Below are 17,702 nucleotides of genomic sequence, written 5' to 3' on the forward strand. Positions count from 1 at the left end.
CTGAGAGGACGTCACTCCCTTAGCAGGCGTGCAAAGCAAACCCCTGGACACAGTTTCAGAGGACGCGTGTGTGAAGACTGTGCAACCGCAGCGAATGGTGTTCCCGCCATCCATCCATCGAGGTACCAGCCAGTTGCAGCCAGGGCGCCGCTTCCCCTCGGAGCACGCGCGCTGCCCCCCACGCCCCTCCCCCCTGCCCCGCCCCTCCCCCGGCGGAAGCGGAAGCGGAAGCGGCGCACGCCGCGGGGCCGCAGGGTGTCCGGCTCCGGGAGGGAGGCTCGCTGCTTCCCCGGCCCCTCTGGCCCCTGTCACCATGGCGCTGGCAGTCCTGCGGGTCCTGGAGCCCTTCCCGAGCGAGACCCCCCCGCTGGCGGTGCTGCTGCCGCCCGGGGGCCCGTGGTCCCCGGCGGGGCACGGGCTGGTGCTGGCCCTGCGGCCGGCGGGGGAGAGCCCGGCGGGGCCGGCGCTGCTGGTGGCGGCGCTGGAGGGCGCGGGCGCGGGGCTGGAGGAGCAGGGGGTCGCGGAGCAGGGGCCCGGGCCCCCGCAGCTGCTGGTGAGCCGCGCGCTGCTGCGGCTCCTGGCGCTGGGCTCCGGGGCGCGGGTGCGGGCGCGGCCGGTGCGGCGGCCCCCGGCGCTGTGCTGGGCGCTGCTCGGCACCTCGCCGCCGGGGCCCGGGCTCGCACCGCGGATCGGGCCGCTGCTGGTGCGGCGCGGGGAGGCCCTGCCCGTACCGGTGCCCGCGCCCGCACCGCGGGTGCTGGAGACGCGGCCGGCGCTGCAAGGGCTGCTGGGCCCGGGGACGCGGCTGGCTGTGACCGAGCTCCGAGGGCGGCCCACGCCGGGCCCGGAGGCGGGGGACCGCGGCCGGCCCGCACCCCCGCCCCTGGTGTCCTCCTTCGCGGCCTCCGGGGCGGTCCGGCGGCTCCGGGGGGTCGTAGGTGGCACTGGGGAGTCCCTGGGGGTGAGCCGGAGTTGTCTCCGTAGCCTCGGCCTCTTCCAGGGCGAGTGGGTGTGGGTGACCCGGGCCGAAGCGGCATCGGAGCCCTCCCAGCCACGCCTGGCCACGGTGCGGGTCCTGGAGCCGCGCTGGGACCTTCCGGCCCGGTTGGGGCCCGGCTCTGGGCCGGTGGGAGAAGCCCTGGCCGATGGACTGGCCCTCGTGCCCTCCACTCTGGCTTTTAATCTCGGCTGTGATCTCCTAGACGTGGGAGAGCTCAGCATCCAGGTAGGCTAGAGGGCTGAGGTCAGGAACGATTATCGCCTTCTCCCCTCCTCGTTTTAATCATAGTAAAGGCCCTAGACGACTGAGGTCTTGGACTTCACTCGCTTAATGCCTCGCCTGATGTATCCTTTCTCTACAGTCAGAGTGTCGTTATCCTCCGTGGTGCGGTGGTGCATGGGAAGGGCTTCTACCCATGTGAAATGTGAGGTGCATGAAGTGCCGGGGGAATACATAAAAGTCATACATTAATCAGCGCAGTCTAACAAGTGTCTGTGGCAATGCCAGTGTACCCCCTATTGTGCTGGGTAGTGTGGAGGATGATACTTAAGTGCTTTTGCTCAGGTTTATCCTTGGCTTCAATTTTTTTTCCCGTTTTTCCCTTTATTTGTTAAAAGTCCTACGGTCCTTCCCTTCAAGGCCCATAGAAGGATGCCACCATCCTCACAAAGCCTTTCATAATGTCACCATCAAAAATTTAGCATGACATCCTCTTATATGTAGCATTGTGCCCTTTCTTGCAGCATTTACTTTATTCTGCCTTTTTAGGTTCATGTCATCTGTCTAATCCCCAATTATCTTTGGTGCCTGGTGTTTAATTGTAATATTTTATTAAATACTGGTGGCCCAGTGCATGAAATTTATTCCTCAGCCGGGCCTGCACCCTCTCCAATCAGGGATCCCTCTCGCAATCTGGGACTCCTGGCTCCTAACCACTCACCTGCCTGTCTGTCTGATCGCCCCTAACCACTCTGCCTGCTGGCCTGCTCATCCCCAACAGCCCTCCCCTCCTGGCATGATAACCCCTAACGCCTCTGCCTCAGCCTCTCCACCTTGGCTTTGTCGGGAAGAGTGTCTGGAAGGTCTCCCGGTCTAATTTAGCAGATTGCCCTATCATTAGTATAGATATCCAAGTGAAGTTTTTGGTTTTTGCCTTTAAGGGCCTTACTTCAAGAAGATAATTGTGTTTTGTTTTGTTTTTTTGAGGGGAGGAAACAAATATAGTCTAATGTTTTAACTATGTAGATGGGTGTTTAATTATCCAATATGGAAGCCACTAGCCACTTTGTGACTTCAATTAAAACCAAATAAAGTTAAAGATTCAGGTCTTCGGTTGTTTTAGTCACATATCAAGTAAGTGCTCAATAGGCACCTGTAAATATAGGACATTTTTATCACTGTGGATAGTTCTGGTAGATGATGCTGACCTAGCCAACGAGGGCCATGGGGTGTCAGGAAAAGATGTATGCCTGAATGGGAGCCAGGACTGTGTTTCCTTCTGAATGGAGGGAAAACTGAAGTACTCAAGCTGGAGCTCATTCAGCTGAACCAACCCGTTAATTCATATCCTCTTCCCGCTGCCTGAATTCAGAGGCCTGCTCTAATGTCCACTTAACATCCAGGCCAGTGGCTGCCTGGTGCCATTCAAAGTGCTGTGCGAATGAAATCACTACCATTTTAGTAGCTCTAGCCCAGCTTGAAGGTATCCCAGAGGAGTTATCTTTACTAGGGAACTTTTGGAGTTAATGTCAGAAAAGTCAGAGTCAGAAACCTTTTTCTCGCTCATTAGGAGAGGTTTCTGTTCTCTAGGGAAGATACAGGTCTGCAACTCTGCTCTCCTAGCCCTCCCCTCCCACAAGCCTTGGGGGTATGGGAATGAAAGTAGAAATACCGGCTGCTAAGAGAGGGCAGAGCCGGACAAGGAGGAGATTATAAGGTGACGGTTGTTTCTCCCATAGAGATACTCGGAAGGCTCCAGCGCCCCTGCAGACAAAGGAAGCCGCTCAGTGCTGCCTGGGCCTCCGTTTGCCAAAGAGTTACACATCGAAATTGTGTCCTCTCCCCACTACAGCACGAACGGAAATTATGACCATGTTCTGTATCGGCACTTTCAGACGCCCAGGTTAGCTGGCTACCCCTTTTTGGAGGATAGCACCTCGCCCCCATTGCTCTCCTGTCCCATCACCCCTAGATCCAGGGACCATGGAGCCTCTGGTTTTAAAAAGTCACATTTTAAGCAGTTTTGTGGCTTGGTGTGTCAGGCAGACAGTAGAAGAGAAATCTGGACCTTGAGGTGAATCTGGACATTCTAAATTGAGAAAACTGCTCTGATTTGAGAGGAGCCCCAAGAGAGCAGGGATCCTGTGTCACCCCTTCCTGGTTCCTGATTACCCTTCCCAGCCTCCTCGCCATTTCCTCCAGCCCATTCTAGGTCAGACTTGTTCTCTGGACAACTGCTTGGGGTCTCTGGGTACTGTCTTCATGTTGATGGTGGAAGTGGGGTGGGGTGGGGGAGGAATATGTCAGGCACATGCTCTTGACTGGTGCCGTGAGCTGACCAGGGCCACTGCTGTGTTACAGGCCGGTCCAGGAAGGGGATGTTCTGTGTGTGCCAACAGTTGGGCAAGTAGAGACCCTGGAAGGAAGGCCAGAGAAATTGCCCAGGTATGCGGCTGCCTCCTCTCTCACAGCTGGGGTTCCTAGTCTGGGTGCAGGAGCTTTGCAACCCCCTCTTCCCAAGTGGTATGGGATAATTTTGTGCATAAGAACATTTTGTTGTCCTGCATTTTCCAATCTTCAGGTTCTCGTTAGGCACATAACGGAAAAAAAGGTTAAGAGTCACTGCCTGCTAGCTTAGGGTTTATCCTCAAAGAAAATGGGGGCCCTAGGTAAGGGAAAGCATGAGAAATAAAGGAATGGTCTAGACCCAGGTGGAATTCCTTGTTTTCCATCCTCAACCACAAAGCTGTTCGGGCCCTAGCTCCCACATACTCAGCACGAGGAGAGCCAGGCTCGGATTTCTACCCTAACTGATGGAGTGTGCACGTGCTGCGGTTCGGTTTTACGTCCTGAAACGGGAGCGAGGGATTTCTGCTTTCCTAGAGAGGCCTTCCCGCTTTCCTTATCCTCAACAGAGGGCGAGAAATAAGAGCATAAATGAGCAAGAACCTTGAAACAGGAAGAGTCCAACCTTTCTCTTTCTGTTGACTCTTGACCACAGAGGCTCCTTGTAAAATGGTGAGGAAATGAATCCAGAGACTGCTTTGGCCCTATATGAAGGGGGAAGAATGTGTCGTGCCTGTACCCCAGTCAGTCCCTCTATTCAGGACTGATTTCCAGTGGCAGCTTACTAGGAGAACACAACTGGCAGACGCACAAACCCAACTTTCAGGCAAACCTCAGTGAGGTGGTGGGACCAGCCTGCGAGATTTTGGGTTTAAGCATCACCAGGACCAAGGTCTCGGGCCCAGCTAGCCTGGGTCCTCTGCCCAGAGAGAGGGAGGCCTCGCCTGGAGTGCCTGATTTATTCTTGACCAACATCTAGGCCTGTGGTGGTGCCCCGTGTAACACATGGCACCTCTTTGAGCTTTCCCAGATCAAGTCTACACCTGGGACCGGGGGAAAGGGCCAGGCTGGCAGGTACCAGTCACTTCCCACTTCTGTCTTCCATCCTCCAATGCCTTTGAGCTAGCGTCCTGTGGGAGAGCTACAGGATGTCTGTTCTTCTCACTATCAAAGGGGAATGGGCATTAGGCCCTCCTGAGACAGACCAGCCAGCCAGTCCTATTCCTGGACGTCCGCCATCCTAACTCTCCAGCGAGTGTCTCCCTCTGGGTGCTGAGCATTCTCCTCCCCCTGAGCAGGTCCTGGAGAGCAGGGTTGGAAGGACAGTTGGGTCCAAGGACAGGGGAGGATGGGTGCTTTGGCCCTGCCCCCTGAGCTTGGTAAGGGAAGCCCTGCAGGGAGTCTCCTGTGATAGTGTAACCTCTACAGATCCGACCCTGTGTTCACTTCCCCAACCAGGCTGACGGGAGCCAGACTCCACTGGCTCCCATCTGGCTCCTGGGAACACAGCCCAGTATTCCCCAGCAGAGTCCAGGTATGTCCCAAAGTTCTGACCCTTGTACTCGGCAAAGTGGTCCAGCTCCACAGGAGAGGGGAGTCTCCCCCTAACCCTCCACTGGAGCTGTGCCTCCCTGGGTCCCAGTGCTGCCCCTGTGTGCCCTGACGCACGGTGCTGGGCTTGATTGAGGTCCTAGGTTGTAGACCCATCCACTGTTTGTTTATAATGAATGATTAACGGGAAGACGGTTTCCCTTAGGTCCCAGTTTTTAGCATGATCACTGCCTACCGTAATAGTTACAAGAATTTCGTAATACCGGCATGATGTGCTCCCCCCGCCACCTGGAGGCATTCCCACTGCTCCCCTTCGGCTCCCAGAGGGGGCAGCTTTGTGACTGTAGGTCATTGTGAGCCAAGGAATTCGCAGGTTGACTGGACCTCAGTGAGGCCAAGGTTATGGACTGGTTCTGCCACTGCCTTGCTGCCTGAGGATTAAAGAGAGGACAAGTTGATCATTTCTTCATCTGAGCAGCTGGGCTGGAAACTGCTCCCTGCAGCGGCAGAGCAGGCTGGGTAACCCCAATTCTCTCTGACACTGGCTGGTGCCGCAGAGCCCTGTGGATGACTGAGGAGCTTTTGGAAAGTACAGATGCCAGAGCCTCACCCCAGACCTATTGGGACAGAATCAAGTGAAGCTGGGGCCTGGGCTGTCTTTTCATTTTTCTCCAAAGGGAGGGAAAATGTTAACTTTTAAATTGAGATATACCAATTCACATACCATCAAATTCATGCTTTTGGAATGTACTACATCTCAGTGGTTTTGGGTATATTCACAAGGTTGTGCAACCTAATTCCAGACTCATTAGCAGTCACTCCCTATTCTCTCCTTTTTTCAGCCGCGGCAACCACTAATCTGCTGAAGGGGCTCATACATGTGAGAAATGTTGATTTTTATGCCCTGCAGCGGCAGCAGCCCGCTGGGTAACCCCAGTTCTCTTTGGTTGCAGGCACATCCCCAGTGGGAGGTGTGCAGAAAGCAGCTGATCGTTGTTTCTCTCTCATCAATGTTTCTAACTCTCTATCCCTCTCCCTTCCTCTCTGTAAAAAAATCAATAAAATATATCTAAAGAAAAGAATATCCTTGGGTGAGGATTTACAAAAGAAAAAAGAAGAAAGACCATCTGCTTTCCCTTCCCCCAGTTCTCCCCACCCCGACGCCTGCCAGGTCAGGACATGTATTTGTGCCGCTCTTGAGTCTGTCCCTGCAGTGGGCCCCTGTGACTGAGCCACCTTGTCCTCGGGGAGGGGCTTTGTGGGCCTGGACTCACGGGGCCTCTTTCCTGCAGGTGGCAGGAGATGTTCTTCAAAGCAAAGAGAACAGTCGGGGAAGCTCCAGATGGGCCAACCCGCGCCTACCTGGCTGACACCACCCACACCTCCCTGTACTTGGTGAGGCCCTGGGGGGAGCAAGGGACCCGAGGAAAGGAGCAGAACCAACTTCTAAAAACTAAAGGTCCCTCACCCCTTCCACAGGTGGGTTCTACCCTGAGCCCTGTTCCCAGGGTCCCTTCGGGAGAATCCAGTCTCTGGAGCAGCTTATCTCCGCCGGGCCTGGAGGCCTTGGTGACCGAGCTGTGTGCTGCCCTGAGACCTCGCCTCCAGCCAGGGTGAGTGAGGCTGCGGCAGCTTCGGGGGTCGCCACACCCCCGGAGGGGAGCAGGCCAGACGAGGTTCCCATCTCCTGGTGGACGTGCTATCGCTGGACCTCACGCCAGTCCGCCAGCACCGCTAGCCCCCGTGCTCTCCGTAGGCGCATTCCCAGCTCCTTTCCTGGGACAGCATCCGTCCTCCAAGGTTGGCAGTGGAGGAGGAAGGATCTCCACCAGGGACAGCTGTCTCTGATGACCCTTCCCCTCGGTCCTCACCAGCCACCCTGGCCTGGAAGGACACAGCTCTCCAGACCACAGACCCTTCCCTGATACCGGTCCAGTCCAGACCAGACACACGGGTTTATGGAAGAAGCAGGGCGACCGCAGGAATCCGTCCTGGCTGCTGCCTACGCTCCACACCCCACCAGGGCACCATAGGTGGCGTGGGAAGTGTGGCCTCGGCATGGGGACAGCCCAGGGGCGGGGGTGCATCAAGGAGATAGAAACGGTGTCTGCGCTCTGGACCCAAGGCGCTCCTGTCACCGGGGACTCTGAGCTGTGGGCAGCGTGGAAGAGACGTGTCTGTCCTCTGGTTGCAGGGGTGCCCTGCTGACAGGAACTGGCAGCGTCCTTCTGCGGGGCCCCCCGGGCAGTGGGAAGACCACCGCAGTGGCTGCTGCCTGCGGCCGCCTCGGACTCCACTTGCTGCAGGTGAGGGTCCGCGGAGCGTAGAACCCAGTAGAACCCTCCCCAGCCCAGATTCTCCCTCCTCCCTCTCCCCTCTTCCTCCTGGCTCCTAGCCTGCCTCTACCTCCCCAGCCCTGTGGGTCTCCATTTCCCTTGATGCTCAGCTCCTGAGAGATGCTTTCAAGGAGGGGTTTTAAGATTTTGGTGGACAGTCCAAAAGTGAGATTAGGGTCAAGAGGTAGGACTGGCCATCAATACCTTCTTTGCCCATCCTACCCTTAAAAGAGAGGCGGGCCAAAACCGGTTTGGCTCAGTGGGTGGAGCGTCGGCCTTCGGACTGAAAGGTCCCAGGTTCGATTCTGGTCGGAGGTATGTGCCTTGGTTGTGGGCACATCCTCAGTAGGGGGTGTGCAAGAGGCAGCTGATGATTCTCTCTCATCGATGTTTCTAACTCTCTGTCCCTCTCTTCCTCTCTGTAAAAAAATCAATAAAATACATATTGAAAAGAGAGGTGGCTCGCACCTCTGCCTCCTTCTGCCCCGTCCCGCCTGGCCCTGGCTCACATGGGGACCCTCCCCAGGTGCCCTGCTCCAGCCTCTGTGCAGACAGCAGCGGGGCCGTGGAGACCAAGCTGCAGGCCGCCTTCTCCCGGGCCCGGCGCTGCCGGCCTGCGGTTCTGTTGCTGACAGCCTTGGACCTTCTGGGCCGGGATCGCGATGGGCTGGGTGAGGACGCCCGTGTGGTGGCCACGCTGCGTCGCCTCCTCCTCGATGAGGACCCCCTCACCAGGTACACAGAGCTGGGCCCGACCCTCATCCCTCCTTCATCCTTGAGCCTTCACCCGTTCCGTGGCTTCTCCAGTGTCTACTGCCCTCCTGATAGCCCTGAGGAGCTTAGGGGTATCCAGAGGGAGAAAGATGTGGTCCCTAGTTTTTCTTGGGGAGCACTAGGTTGAAAAAAAAAAGCACAGCCTCTGCCCTCAGTGAGCTCCCTGTGTGAGGGGGGGCACAGGTCCCCCTCGAGGTATTCCCATGGAGCCCATCCAGGAAGCCTGGGGGGCTCATCTCCTTATCTTAGCGCCCACAAACCTCTCCGCTCTCCTGCACCTGCCTCAGGACAAGGCAGTGTCAGTCGCCAGCAGAGTTCTCCCCCAGTCCTCACTCCCTGCCCCCCTCCCTGTCCGCAGCTGCCCTCCACTGATGGTTGTAGCCACCACGAGCCGGGCCCAGGACGTGCCTGCTGACGTGCAGACGGCATTTCCGCATGAGCTGGAGGTGCCCGTGCTGTCAGAGGGGCAGCGGCTCAGCGTCCTGCAGGCCCTCACTGCCCGCCTGCCCCTGGGCCAAGAGGTGGACCTGGCACAGCTGGCTCGGCGGTGTGCGGTGAGTACCCAGGCAGGGTCCTCCCACGTTCTCTGTCGTAGGAGCTCAGACCTGCTGCCCTGCAAGTGCGGGTAGAAAACCCCGAGGCACCAGCATTGGGCCTCAGCTCCGGCTGGAGGACCAGCCCCCCACGGGTTCCTGCCTACTGTGCCCTGCTCACGCGTCCTTTCCTGTGGTTCCCAGGGCTTTGTGGTGGGCGATCTCTATGCCCTCGTGACTCACAGCAGCCGGGCAGCTTGCACCAGGATCAGGAACTCTGGGTAAGAAAACTGGGTATCGAAGGCAAAGGTGACAAGAGGAAATGTGGGTGGGTGGGAGCTGGTAAGGCAGGGCGGAGGGAGCAGGGCCCTGATGGGGGGAGGCCTCGGGTCCGGTCCCCCAGACGCCTCCCGGGGTCTTCGCTTTGCAGTTTGGCCGGCGGCCTGAGTGAGGAGGATGAGCGGGAGCTGTGCGCTGCTGGCTTCCTGCTCCTGGCGGAGGACTTTGGGCAGGCCCTGGAGCAGCTGCAGTCGGCTCACTCCCAGGCCATCGGCGCCCCTAAGGTACAGACTCCAGGCCCCCGGAGGTGGGCCGGAGCTCCGTCCTCTGGCATGTCCCCAGCCGGGCTCTTTCCTTCCCCTAGATCCCCTCGGTGTCCTGGCACGACGTGGGCGGGCTGCAGGAGGTGAAGAAGGAGATCCTGGAGACCATCCAGCTGCCTCTGGAGCACCCCGAGCTGCTGAGCCTGGGCCTGAGGCGCTCAGGCCTCCTGCTCCACGGGCCTCCCGGCACTGGCAAGACCCTCCTGGCCAAGGCAGTGGCCACCGAGTGCAGCCTCACCTTCCTCAGGTGGCGAGGGGTCTGGAGAGGGGCCGGGTGGAGTGAGCCGATGGTGACCGGGTGTCTAACCGGGTGTCCACATCTCTCCCTCAGCGTGAAGGGGCCAGAGCTCATCAACATGTACGTGGGCCAAAGCGAGGAGAACGTCCGGGAAGGTGAGTGGACGGGGCTTCCAGTCCTGAACCCGAAGGCCCCCGTCCCCCACCCCCACCCCCCGCCCTCGGGCTGCTCATGGGCATCCCAGTCTTCCTTTCCACCAGCCCCAGTTCTGCCAGGGGGGCCTCTTCCCTGGCGCTGGTAATGAATTACCACGCCCGGGCTTTCTTCCCTCCCACCGTGACTTAAAGTCCCGCTGAGCTTCTCCTCCTGCGCCCCCCTCTCCTCAGTGTTTGCCAGGGCCCGGGCCGCGGCTCCCTGCATTATCTTCTTTGATGAACTGGACTCCTTGGCCCCAAGCCGGGGGCGAAGTGGAGACTCTGGAGGCGTGATGGACAGGTGGGGGTCTGAGCCAGCCTGGAGCCGGGGCCCGGACGGAGGGGTGCCGGATGGGGTGCAGCAGCCTTCGGGGCCCAGAGTGCTGTCCTCCGGCTCTGAGACAGAAGCTAAAAGGGGCTGTGGCTTTGGGAGTGGGACATGGAGGAGAATGGGTGCCTGGCACAGGCCCGACTCAGCAAGGGGCCCCGTGGGGAAGGCCTGCACGGAGAGGCCCTGCAGGCAGGCAGGGCGGAGCGAGGCTGGCGCAGGACTCCCCTTCACTCCTCCCTCGCAGGGTGGTGTCTCAGCTCCTGGCGGAGCTGGACGGGCTCCACAGCACTCAGGACGTGTTTGTGATCGGAGCCACCAACAGACCAGACCTCCTGGACCCTGCCCTCCTGCGGCCTGGCAGGTGCCCATCCCGTACCCCTCCTCCCCCAGACCCAGCCAGGCTCGTCCCTGGGCCCCATCCTGTGCCTTCTTCATTCACCTCGTGCTGGGCTCCCTCCACCTCTCTCCCTAAAGGTTTGACAAGCTGGTGTTTGTGGGGGTGAGCGAGGACCGCGCCTCCCAGCTCCGTGTTCTGAGCGCCATCACACGCAAGTACGCCCTGAGGAGACCCCCAGAGTCTGGCTGGGGAATAAGTGCGACGTGCAGAACACACTGGTCAGGGGTGCCTTGTGAGGGAGGAGGGCACGCCGGGCCAAACTTCCTTCTCCTGTGGCCCTGCAACAGGTTCAAGCTGGAGCCCTCCGTGAGCCTGGTGGCCGTGCTGGATCACTGCCCGCCCCAGCTGACCGGTGCGGACCTCTACTCCCTCTGTTCTGATGCCATGACAGCTGCCCTCCGACGCAGGGTCCGGGACCTGGAGGAAGGTGAGCCACTCGCCTGCCCCCGAGGTCAGCCAAAAAGCTAGAGGGAAGACCAGGCCCCGTTCTGGGTTCCAGAAGAGGGACTCCTTTTGTTTCGGGGACTCTGGGCAGGGCTCTCCTTACTGGGACAGAGCCAGAGTTCCCTACAGTCTGGGAGCCCTGGCCTCCCCTCCCCCATGCCGTCCCCCTAGGGCTGGAGCCCGGGAGCGCAGCACTGCTGCTCACCATGGAGGACCTGCTGCAGGCCGCCGCCCGCCTGGAGCCCTCGGTCAGCGAGCAGGAGCTGCTCCGGTACAAGCGCATCCAGCGCAAGTTTGCCGCCTGCTAGGGGCCTCCTGCAGCCCGGGACCCGCCGCACCCACAGTGGCTGAAGCTACCTGGGGGTCGCCGCGGACCTGAGAGAGCAAGGGGCTCCGTCTCGGGCTGCCTACCTCCAGGCCTGGGAGAATTCAAGAGGCATCCCCGCCCCATTTTCCCAGGGCAGCCCCAACACTAAGGCCCATCTGCTCAGAAGTGGGGTGGGGACCTGGAGTTCTGGGAGTTGGGCTCTGAGGGGGCCGGTGGGGAACAAACAATAAAGTGTATGCTGCTCTCTGCTGGTGGAGTGGTGGTTGTGGGGGTAGAGCAAGACGGGAGGAGGGCAGGGTGCCTGATCCTCTGACACAAACACAAGACGTGCAGGAACTGAAAAAGGCACAGACTGTATTGTTCACCCTCACATCAGGCTGAACCCCGATCTCCGCACCCCAGCTGCAGTCGGCCCCTCCCTCCGCACGCCGCCAGGATCTGCGCGTGGAGCTGCTGGTGTGGGGCTCCCCAGACAGAGCCGGCAGGACCCGGGCAGAGGGCCGCGGGAGCTGAGGCCAGGCTCAGTCCGTCCTCTTGAGCACGTGGATGAAATAGCAGGGGATGTAGGCCTGGCCCGGCTTGTAAGGCTTGAAGTCACCCAGGATGCTGTGCTGGCACTTGCCCCCAAAGGCTGCTCGGAGCAGCTCCGTGAAGGACGTGAGACAGTGAGGGTAGTAGGAGAGCCGGAACTTACTGCAACAGAGAGGGACCAACCGTGAGCACTGGTGGCCTCCGCATGCCCCCCTCGCAACTCATCCCGCACCTGGCCAAGGGGGTACCTCAAGCCGAGAGAACCATCCTGGCCGGCCCCCGGCACCTGCACCGTGTAGTCCAGGGTCACCATGTGCGCCTTGTTGTTCACGGTCAGCACTGAGGTCGTGATGTCCTTGGTCAGGTCGCTCTGTAAGTGGCGGCTGCATTAGTCTCTGCAGCCGCCGTGGGGCCTGGACCCCAGGGTCACCCTTCCCACTCGGGGCCCTCCCTCGGGGGCCCACCTTATAGTAGATGTTCTTTCCTGGGGGTGCGCAGCCCGTGCTGAGGATGTGGTCGTAGTTCCGATGATCGATGACCAGCAGGCCCCCCGGCCGCACCATGTTCGCAATGTTCTTCAGCGCCAGACGGTGCTCGCTCTGGTCCCCTGAGCTCCCGGCAGGGGCGAGAGGCTGTGTCCACTTAGGGCCCCCGGCACCCGTCTCCCCTCCACCTTTCTACTGCCCAGGGATGCCAGGGCCAAGGCAGAGAGGGACAGAAAGCATAGTCTGCTCCGGCGGGAGAGCAGGTGCCCAGGGCTCTGTGGAAAGGAGGTATAGCTCAAAGCAAGGGCCGTGCCAAGGCCACACCCTCTCACCTTTGCAGTCTGGCAAGTGAGCAAAACTGTTCCCAAGGCAGATGACAGCATCGAAGCCGCCCTCTGGTGGCTGGGGCACGTCTTTGTCCAGAGTCATCCAGTTGGCTTCCTCAATGACTGGGGGCCGGGAAGGGGAGATCAGGCGGGTACCCTGGTGCCACCAGTCCCCATCGCCACCAAGTGCAGCTCTGCCTCAGTTTCCCCTCAAGAGACACGCAGGGACTCCACATCGCGTTAGAGGGAGGGGATCATAATGGACATGGAGGGTGAAGGGGAAGAGGGGCCGAGAGAGAATGAAGCCATGGTTCAAAAGGAGGACTCTGTGCTTATGGGCTTTTATTTTGGGGGGAGGGAAAGACATTATAAATAAAATTAAGCCTGGCTGGCGTGGCTCAGTGATTGAGTATCCGGCTGTGAACAGGATGTCACGGTTCGATTCCCTGTCAGGGGTTTCAGGCTCAATCCCCAGTAGGGGGCATGCAGGAGGTAGCCAATCCTCATCACTGATGTTTCAATCTTTCCCTCTCCCTCTCTGAAATCAATTTATATATAAAATAACTGGCTCCTCATACCTGATGTCTCATTCTGGCACCTAAGCCTCCCTTTTAAGGGAAATGAGTCCTTTAGGAAAACAAAACACCCCCCAGGAGCCCGGGGCAGAGAGAGCAGAGTCCTTGGTGGCTGGGCCGGGCGGGCCTGCCGGCCTGGACCGCGACCATCGCATACCCCACTTGTCGAAGGCAGGCTCATGGCGCCGGTTCCAGCGCTCTTTAAGCGCGTATTTCAGCATCTTGTCACTGGCATCCACGCTGGTCACGCTGAAGCCCTCCTCCACCAGCATGATGGAGTCCACCCTGGGAGACGGGGGACGAGAGGCAGAGAGGGCAATCAGGGGGCCCGGGAAGGCGGGAGGCCCCTCACGCTCCATCCCTCCACTTCCTCTCCGCTGACCTCAAATGACCTGGCAAATCTGTTTCTTGTCACCAGGCAGCAGCATTGTGTTTTGGTTTTTAGCACCTATTCAGAGTCAGATATTCTACAAATGTGCATTAAAACTCAGCAATCCACCCCGGCTGGGTTGGCTCAGTGGGAAAAGCATTGGCCTTCGCATCTGGTCAAGGGCACGTACCTGGATTGCAGGCTCCTCCCCAGCCCCAGCTGTGTAGGAGGCAACCAATCCATGTGTTTTTCTCACATTGATATTTCTCTCTCTTTCCCTCTCTCTCCTCCACTCTCTAAAATCAATACATCCTCCAGGGGGAGGGTTGAAAAACAAACAAACAAAAAGGGGGTGCCCCCTCTGAGAGCCGGGGCAAACAGGCTCCTGGAAGCCCAGAAACGTGCGCACAGGCTGCACGCAGGTGGTGTGGACTGAGCCCTGGCCGACTCCGCAGCCCCGGTCTGTTCTCATCTCCGCCAGAGGGAGGATCTGAGTTTCCATCGCTGCAAATGGGATTCCACCGCGCACTGACCTCCCCGGGTTTGGTGAGGATTTCCAAAAAAACATGTTTCAAAAGCTCCTGGCACAGCTCTTGGCACGGACGAATGCTGAGCAAATGTTACTTGTCAACAATTGCCATCACCCCAGGAATAACGCGGGAGCAGGATCCGATCGCCCTGGCCCCGACCCGCCCTGGCGCTGCTGGGGCGCCGCCTGCCCCACCGGCTGTGCCCACCACCCGCACCCTCGTCTGCTCTGGGCGCCCCCACCCGCCCGCCTCGCCCGGGCGCCGGGCCTGCCTGCCGGCGGGCGGGACAGACAGACCGGCTCCCGGCCCCCGGCCCGGCGGCGGGGGCTGCCCCCCCGGTGCCAGGCCAGGTCTGCAGGGCGCGCCCCGGCCCCCGGCCCCCGCCCGCGCCCCGCCGCGCTCACCCGGTGCCGCAGGCCACGTCGAGCACCCGCTGGCAGCCGTGCTGGCGCAGCAGCCCGAGCAGCCAGGCCTTGTACTCGGCCGTGCGGCTGCGGGTGTCGCCGATGTAGAGCTGCCATACGCGCGCCGCCTCGCCGTCCGCGTACTGGTCCGGCAGCCCCTCGGCCGCCACCCCCAGCGAGCGGGTGCGGTACACGCTGTCCACCATCCTGCTGCGCCCCGCGCCGCCGCCGGCCCGCGTTTATAGCCCGGCCCGGCCCCACCTGCCCAATGGCAGGTGAGCGTGCGGACCCGCCCCTGCCGCCCCGGCCCGGCGCCCGGGGAGGGCCTCCTCCAAACCTGGCGCACCCTCCCCGCCCGCCGCCCGCCGGGGACCCAGGCCTCTGGGCGAGCCCTCCTAGCCCCGTGCCCAGCCGGCAGGAGGACCGGGAGGGGGGCCAGGAGAGGGTGGGAGGGCAGTGAGGGTGCCCACTTGCCCACTCCACCCCCACCCCAAACCGGAAAGAAAGGAAAGACTTTTCTTCAGCGCCAGCTGGTGTCCACGCAGGTCCTCTGAGCTCCAGGCGGGTCCACACACAGCTCCGCGCCCAGGACTGGACCATCCCTTGGGAATGACAGGCATCAGCACATCTAAAGGAGGAGTGGCCTGGCCAGCTGGGGAAGGACGAGGTGGGGAGGGGAGTCTCTGCGGAGAAGGCGGGTCTGGCCCCCCAGGTCCAGGAGCAGTTGTGAATCCAGGGGCCAGTCCGCCCACCTGGAGGCAGTGCGCCTCTGTCCTGAAGGGGATGCAGCGAGCGTGTCCCTGAGTCGCTGAAGGAGTGTGGTCCTCAGCAGTCCGCAAGCTTCTACAAACCACCTGCTTTCCGCGGCGATGCCCAACGAGAAGTCAGGGTCAGCGTGAGAGTGCTAGTACTCTTGCCATGTCTTGCTCATTGTCACATCATAAATTGGTCTTGGTTTGGCTAGTGTATACATCCGCCCTTCCTCCTAAAGCAGGTCTTCACCTAGGACAAGACTCTGGACTGAGATGGACTCAGTAAGAGGATTCCACCCAGCAAAGCCCAAGACAGCAAGAGCAGCCTTCCCACCGTCTGCCCCCACGGCTGCGGGAGAGTGAGGTATAGACAGACCTCAGAACAAAGGAGCCTCTCCTTTCGTCCAAGCTGTTGTTAGGAATCCTCACCCAAGGACGTTTTCCCATTGGTTTTTAGAGGAGTGGGAGGGAGGGAGGGACACACAGAGAGAAACATCAATGTGAGAGAGACACATCAATTGTTTGCCTCCCATACATGCCCCAACCAAGGCTGGGGACCAAGGTACCTGCCATTGGCCTGAATATAGCGAGGAACCCTTCAGTCCGTGGGCCAACACTCTATCCACTGAGCCAAACCGGCTAGGGCTCCTCACCCTTTATTGTCTATAGAATCTGGGAGCTGGAGGAACCCCAAAGATCATGTACTGTATTTTTCGGACCATAAGACGCACTTTTTTCCCCCCAGAAGTGGGGGGAAAAAGTCCCTGCGTCTTATGGTCCAAATATAGCCTACACATATACTTTAAAAAAAAAGTTTTTTTACTTGCCCGGCTCTGTGTGGTCTCTGTGTGCTTGCCCGGCTCTAAAATGGTTCTAAATGCTGCTGTTTACTTTACAGGGTTGATTACATGTGTTTATGACTGTGATGTTGGGTTTTAATGCACATAAAATATTTTAGGACACTATTTGTTTCAGAATCTTTTTTTCTTCATTTCCCTCTCTAAAAACTGGTGCGTCTTATGGTCCGGAGCGTCTTATGGTCCGAAAAATACGGTAATCATTTTTAAAACATAGATTTGAGAGAGAGATAGTGAGAGAGGTAAACATCCATTTGTTGTTCCACTTATTCAAACATTCATTGTTTGATTCTTGTATGAGATCTGGCCTAGGACGATGCTCCAACCAACTGAGCTACTGGGCCAGGACGCATGTAATCCTTCTTCTCTTAGTACAGACCGCCTGGAATGGGCCTGACCATGTTTATCCTGACCATTCAGGCAGGTCTTTGGCAAGCACTGTACTGGGGAGTTGCAAGTAAACCCAGCTTTCTTTTGTCAGAATATTCCAGGGGAAATCTACTCCATCACTCCTAGACTAAAAAACTCAGGTGAAAAGAATGGTCTTCTCAGTTGTGGGTATGTAACTACCTCTCCATGGAGTGGCTTTTTATATTTATTTATTAAAATTATTTGTTTATCCCCTTATCTCATTATCTCTTTATCCTATTATTTATTAATTTCTAAGTATGAGTCCTTTCCAAGGAAATTAGTTCTTTCCTTGGGTAGGAAAATGCATTCTGTTTTTTTAAAATTTCTTTATTGATTATGGTATCACATAATTGTCCTCATCCCCCCATTCCCATCCAAAACCCCTCCGCACGTATGCATTCTGGTTTTGGTTGTTGTTTTTAACCCTTCTTCTTCTTCTTCTTCTTCTTCTTCTTCTTCTAAAAGGAAGATGCATTCTTTACTTAAACTTGATACTATTTTACTCCAAATCAGGAGGAAAAAAATAAATTGTTTGGCTATAAATTGATGAGCTGAGAGTGATATCTGTTAACTTAATTTGGCCATAAGATATACAATCTTAGGGAAAAATAGACTTAATAGATTACCTACTTTTGCATATTGGAGTGCTAAAATGCACTTAAGAAATTTGAGGAGAAATGAAGAATGATGTTCAATTGGAATAACAACCAAAATGGTAGGAAAATAACATTTTGCCATTACTTATAAATGGATTGACTGGATATAAAATATCTGAGAAGCTATGTGGCTAGGACAGTTTGTTTTGCCCCTTCCTTCGCTTTCTTTTCCATCCGCTTTCGCCGCTGACCCTCTGAATGGGGCTGCGGTAAGCCTGGGCTTTCCTCTGGCTCCATGTGCGTTAGGGGAACGCCAGCAGTGAAAGACAAGGGTAATCATGTCCATAGGGTTACCAGACTCCTTGGTTCGAAACACTTAAGGACAAATACTACTGTGACTTTGAATACTTTTTCCTCCTAACATTTTTTATATATAATAGTGAAGACTTGGGGAAGAGCACTGACTTGTAAATGTAGACATCTTTGTCCACCATTTCATTTAGAAATTGCCATTCAAAGATTAGACTCTGAAGTTCTTTGATAAAATTACCTTGAAACAAAAAAGAACAAAA

General features: G+C 57.7%; 2 protein-coding genes across 3 annotated transcripts; one reads left to right on the forward strand and one right to left on the reverse strand.

Annotated features, from left to right (window-relative positions):
- Positions 1-216: 216 nt before the first annotated feature.
- Positions 217-11,541, forward strand: PEX6 (peroxisomal biogenesis factor 6). Of its 2 annotated transcripts, XM_036413708.2 has the most exons (17): positions 218-1,225; positions 2,959-3,122; positions 3,581-3,664; positions 6,409-6,511; positions 6,596-6,729; positions 7,311-7,422; positions 7,979-8,187; positions 8,585-8,780; positions 8,964-9,040; positions 9,190-9,322; positions 9,403-9,608; positions 9,693-9,754; positions 9,986-10,094; positions 10,369-10,485; positions 10,599-10,676; positions 10,809-10,948; positions 11,137-11,541. In XM_036413708.2, exons 1-17 carry the CDS (start codon positions 314-316, stop codon positions 11,271-11,273), a joined length of 2,973 nt encoding a protein of 990 aa, XP_036269601.1. In that variant the 5' UTR covers positions 218-313; the 3' UTR covers positions 11,274-11,541. The 2 variants fall into 2 exon arrangements, with proteins under 2 accessions (XP_036269602.1, XP_036269601.1); XM_036413709.2 differs by lacking the exon at positions 3,581-3,664 and having other exon boundaries at positions 217-1,225.
- An 84-nt stretch (positions 11,542-11,625) lies between these two features.
- On the reverse strand, positions 11,626-14,760 carry GNMT (glycine N-methyltransferase). Its single transcript, XM_036413725.2, has 6 exons — positions 14,515-14,760; positions 13,368-13,495; positions 12,642-12,758; positions 12,289-12,431; positions 12,073-12,194; positions 11,626-11,986 (listed from the first exon to the last, which is right to left on the reverse strand). Exons 1-6 carry the CDS (start codon positions 14,718-14,720, stop codon positions 11,815-11,817), a joined length of 888 nt encoding a protein of 295 aa, XP_036269618.1. The 5' UTR covers positions 14,721-14,760; the 3' UTR covers positions 11,626-11,814.
- Between the last annotated feature and the right edge of the window lie 2,942 nt (positions 14,761-17,702).

Source organism: Pipistrellus kuhlii, unplaced genomic scaffold (genome assembly GCF_014108245.1).
Source record: "Pipistrellus kuhlii isolate mPipKuh1 unplaced genomic scaffold, mPipKuh1.p scaffold_m20_p_5, whole genome shotgun sequence".
NCBI lineage: Eukaryota > Metazoa > Chordata > Mammalia > Chiroptera > Vespertilionidae > Pipistrellus > Pipistrellus kuhlii.

What these genes read in the sequence shown, in the direction of transcription:
- GNMT (XM_036413725.2), bottom strand. Translation starts at nt 14,720, where the DNA reads ATGGTGGACAGCGTGTACCGCACCCGCTCGCTGGGGGTGGCGGCCGAG. An exon ending in GCCTGCCTTCGACAAGTGGG is followed by an intron (nt 12,759 to 13,367) that starts GTATGCGATGGT and finishes CCCGGCCCCCAG; the next exon opens with TCATTGAGGAAGCCAACTGG. An exon ending in GAAAGAACATCTACTATAAG is followed by an intron (nt 12,195 to 12,288) that starts GTGGGCCCCCGA and finishes CGCCACTTACAG; the next exon opens with AGCGACCTGACCAAGGACAT.
- PEX6 (XM_036413708.2), top strand. Translation starts at nt 314, where the DNA reads ATGGCGCTGGCAGTCCTGCGGGTCCTGGAGCCCTTCCCGAGCGAGACC. An exon ending in TCGGACTCCACTTGCTGCAG is followed by an intron (nt 7,423 to 7,978) that starts GTGAGGGTCCGC and finishes GACCCTCCCCAG; the next exon opens with GTGCCCTGCTCCAGCCTCTG. An exon ending in AGGCCATCGGCGCCCCTAAG is followed by an intron (nt 9,323 to 9,402) that starts GTACAGACTCCA and finishes TCCTTCCCCTAG; the next exon opens with ATCCCCTCGGTGTCCTGGCA.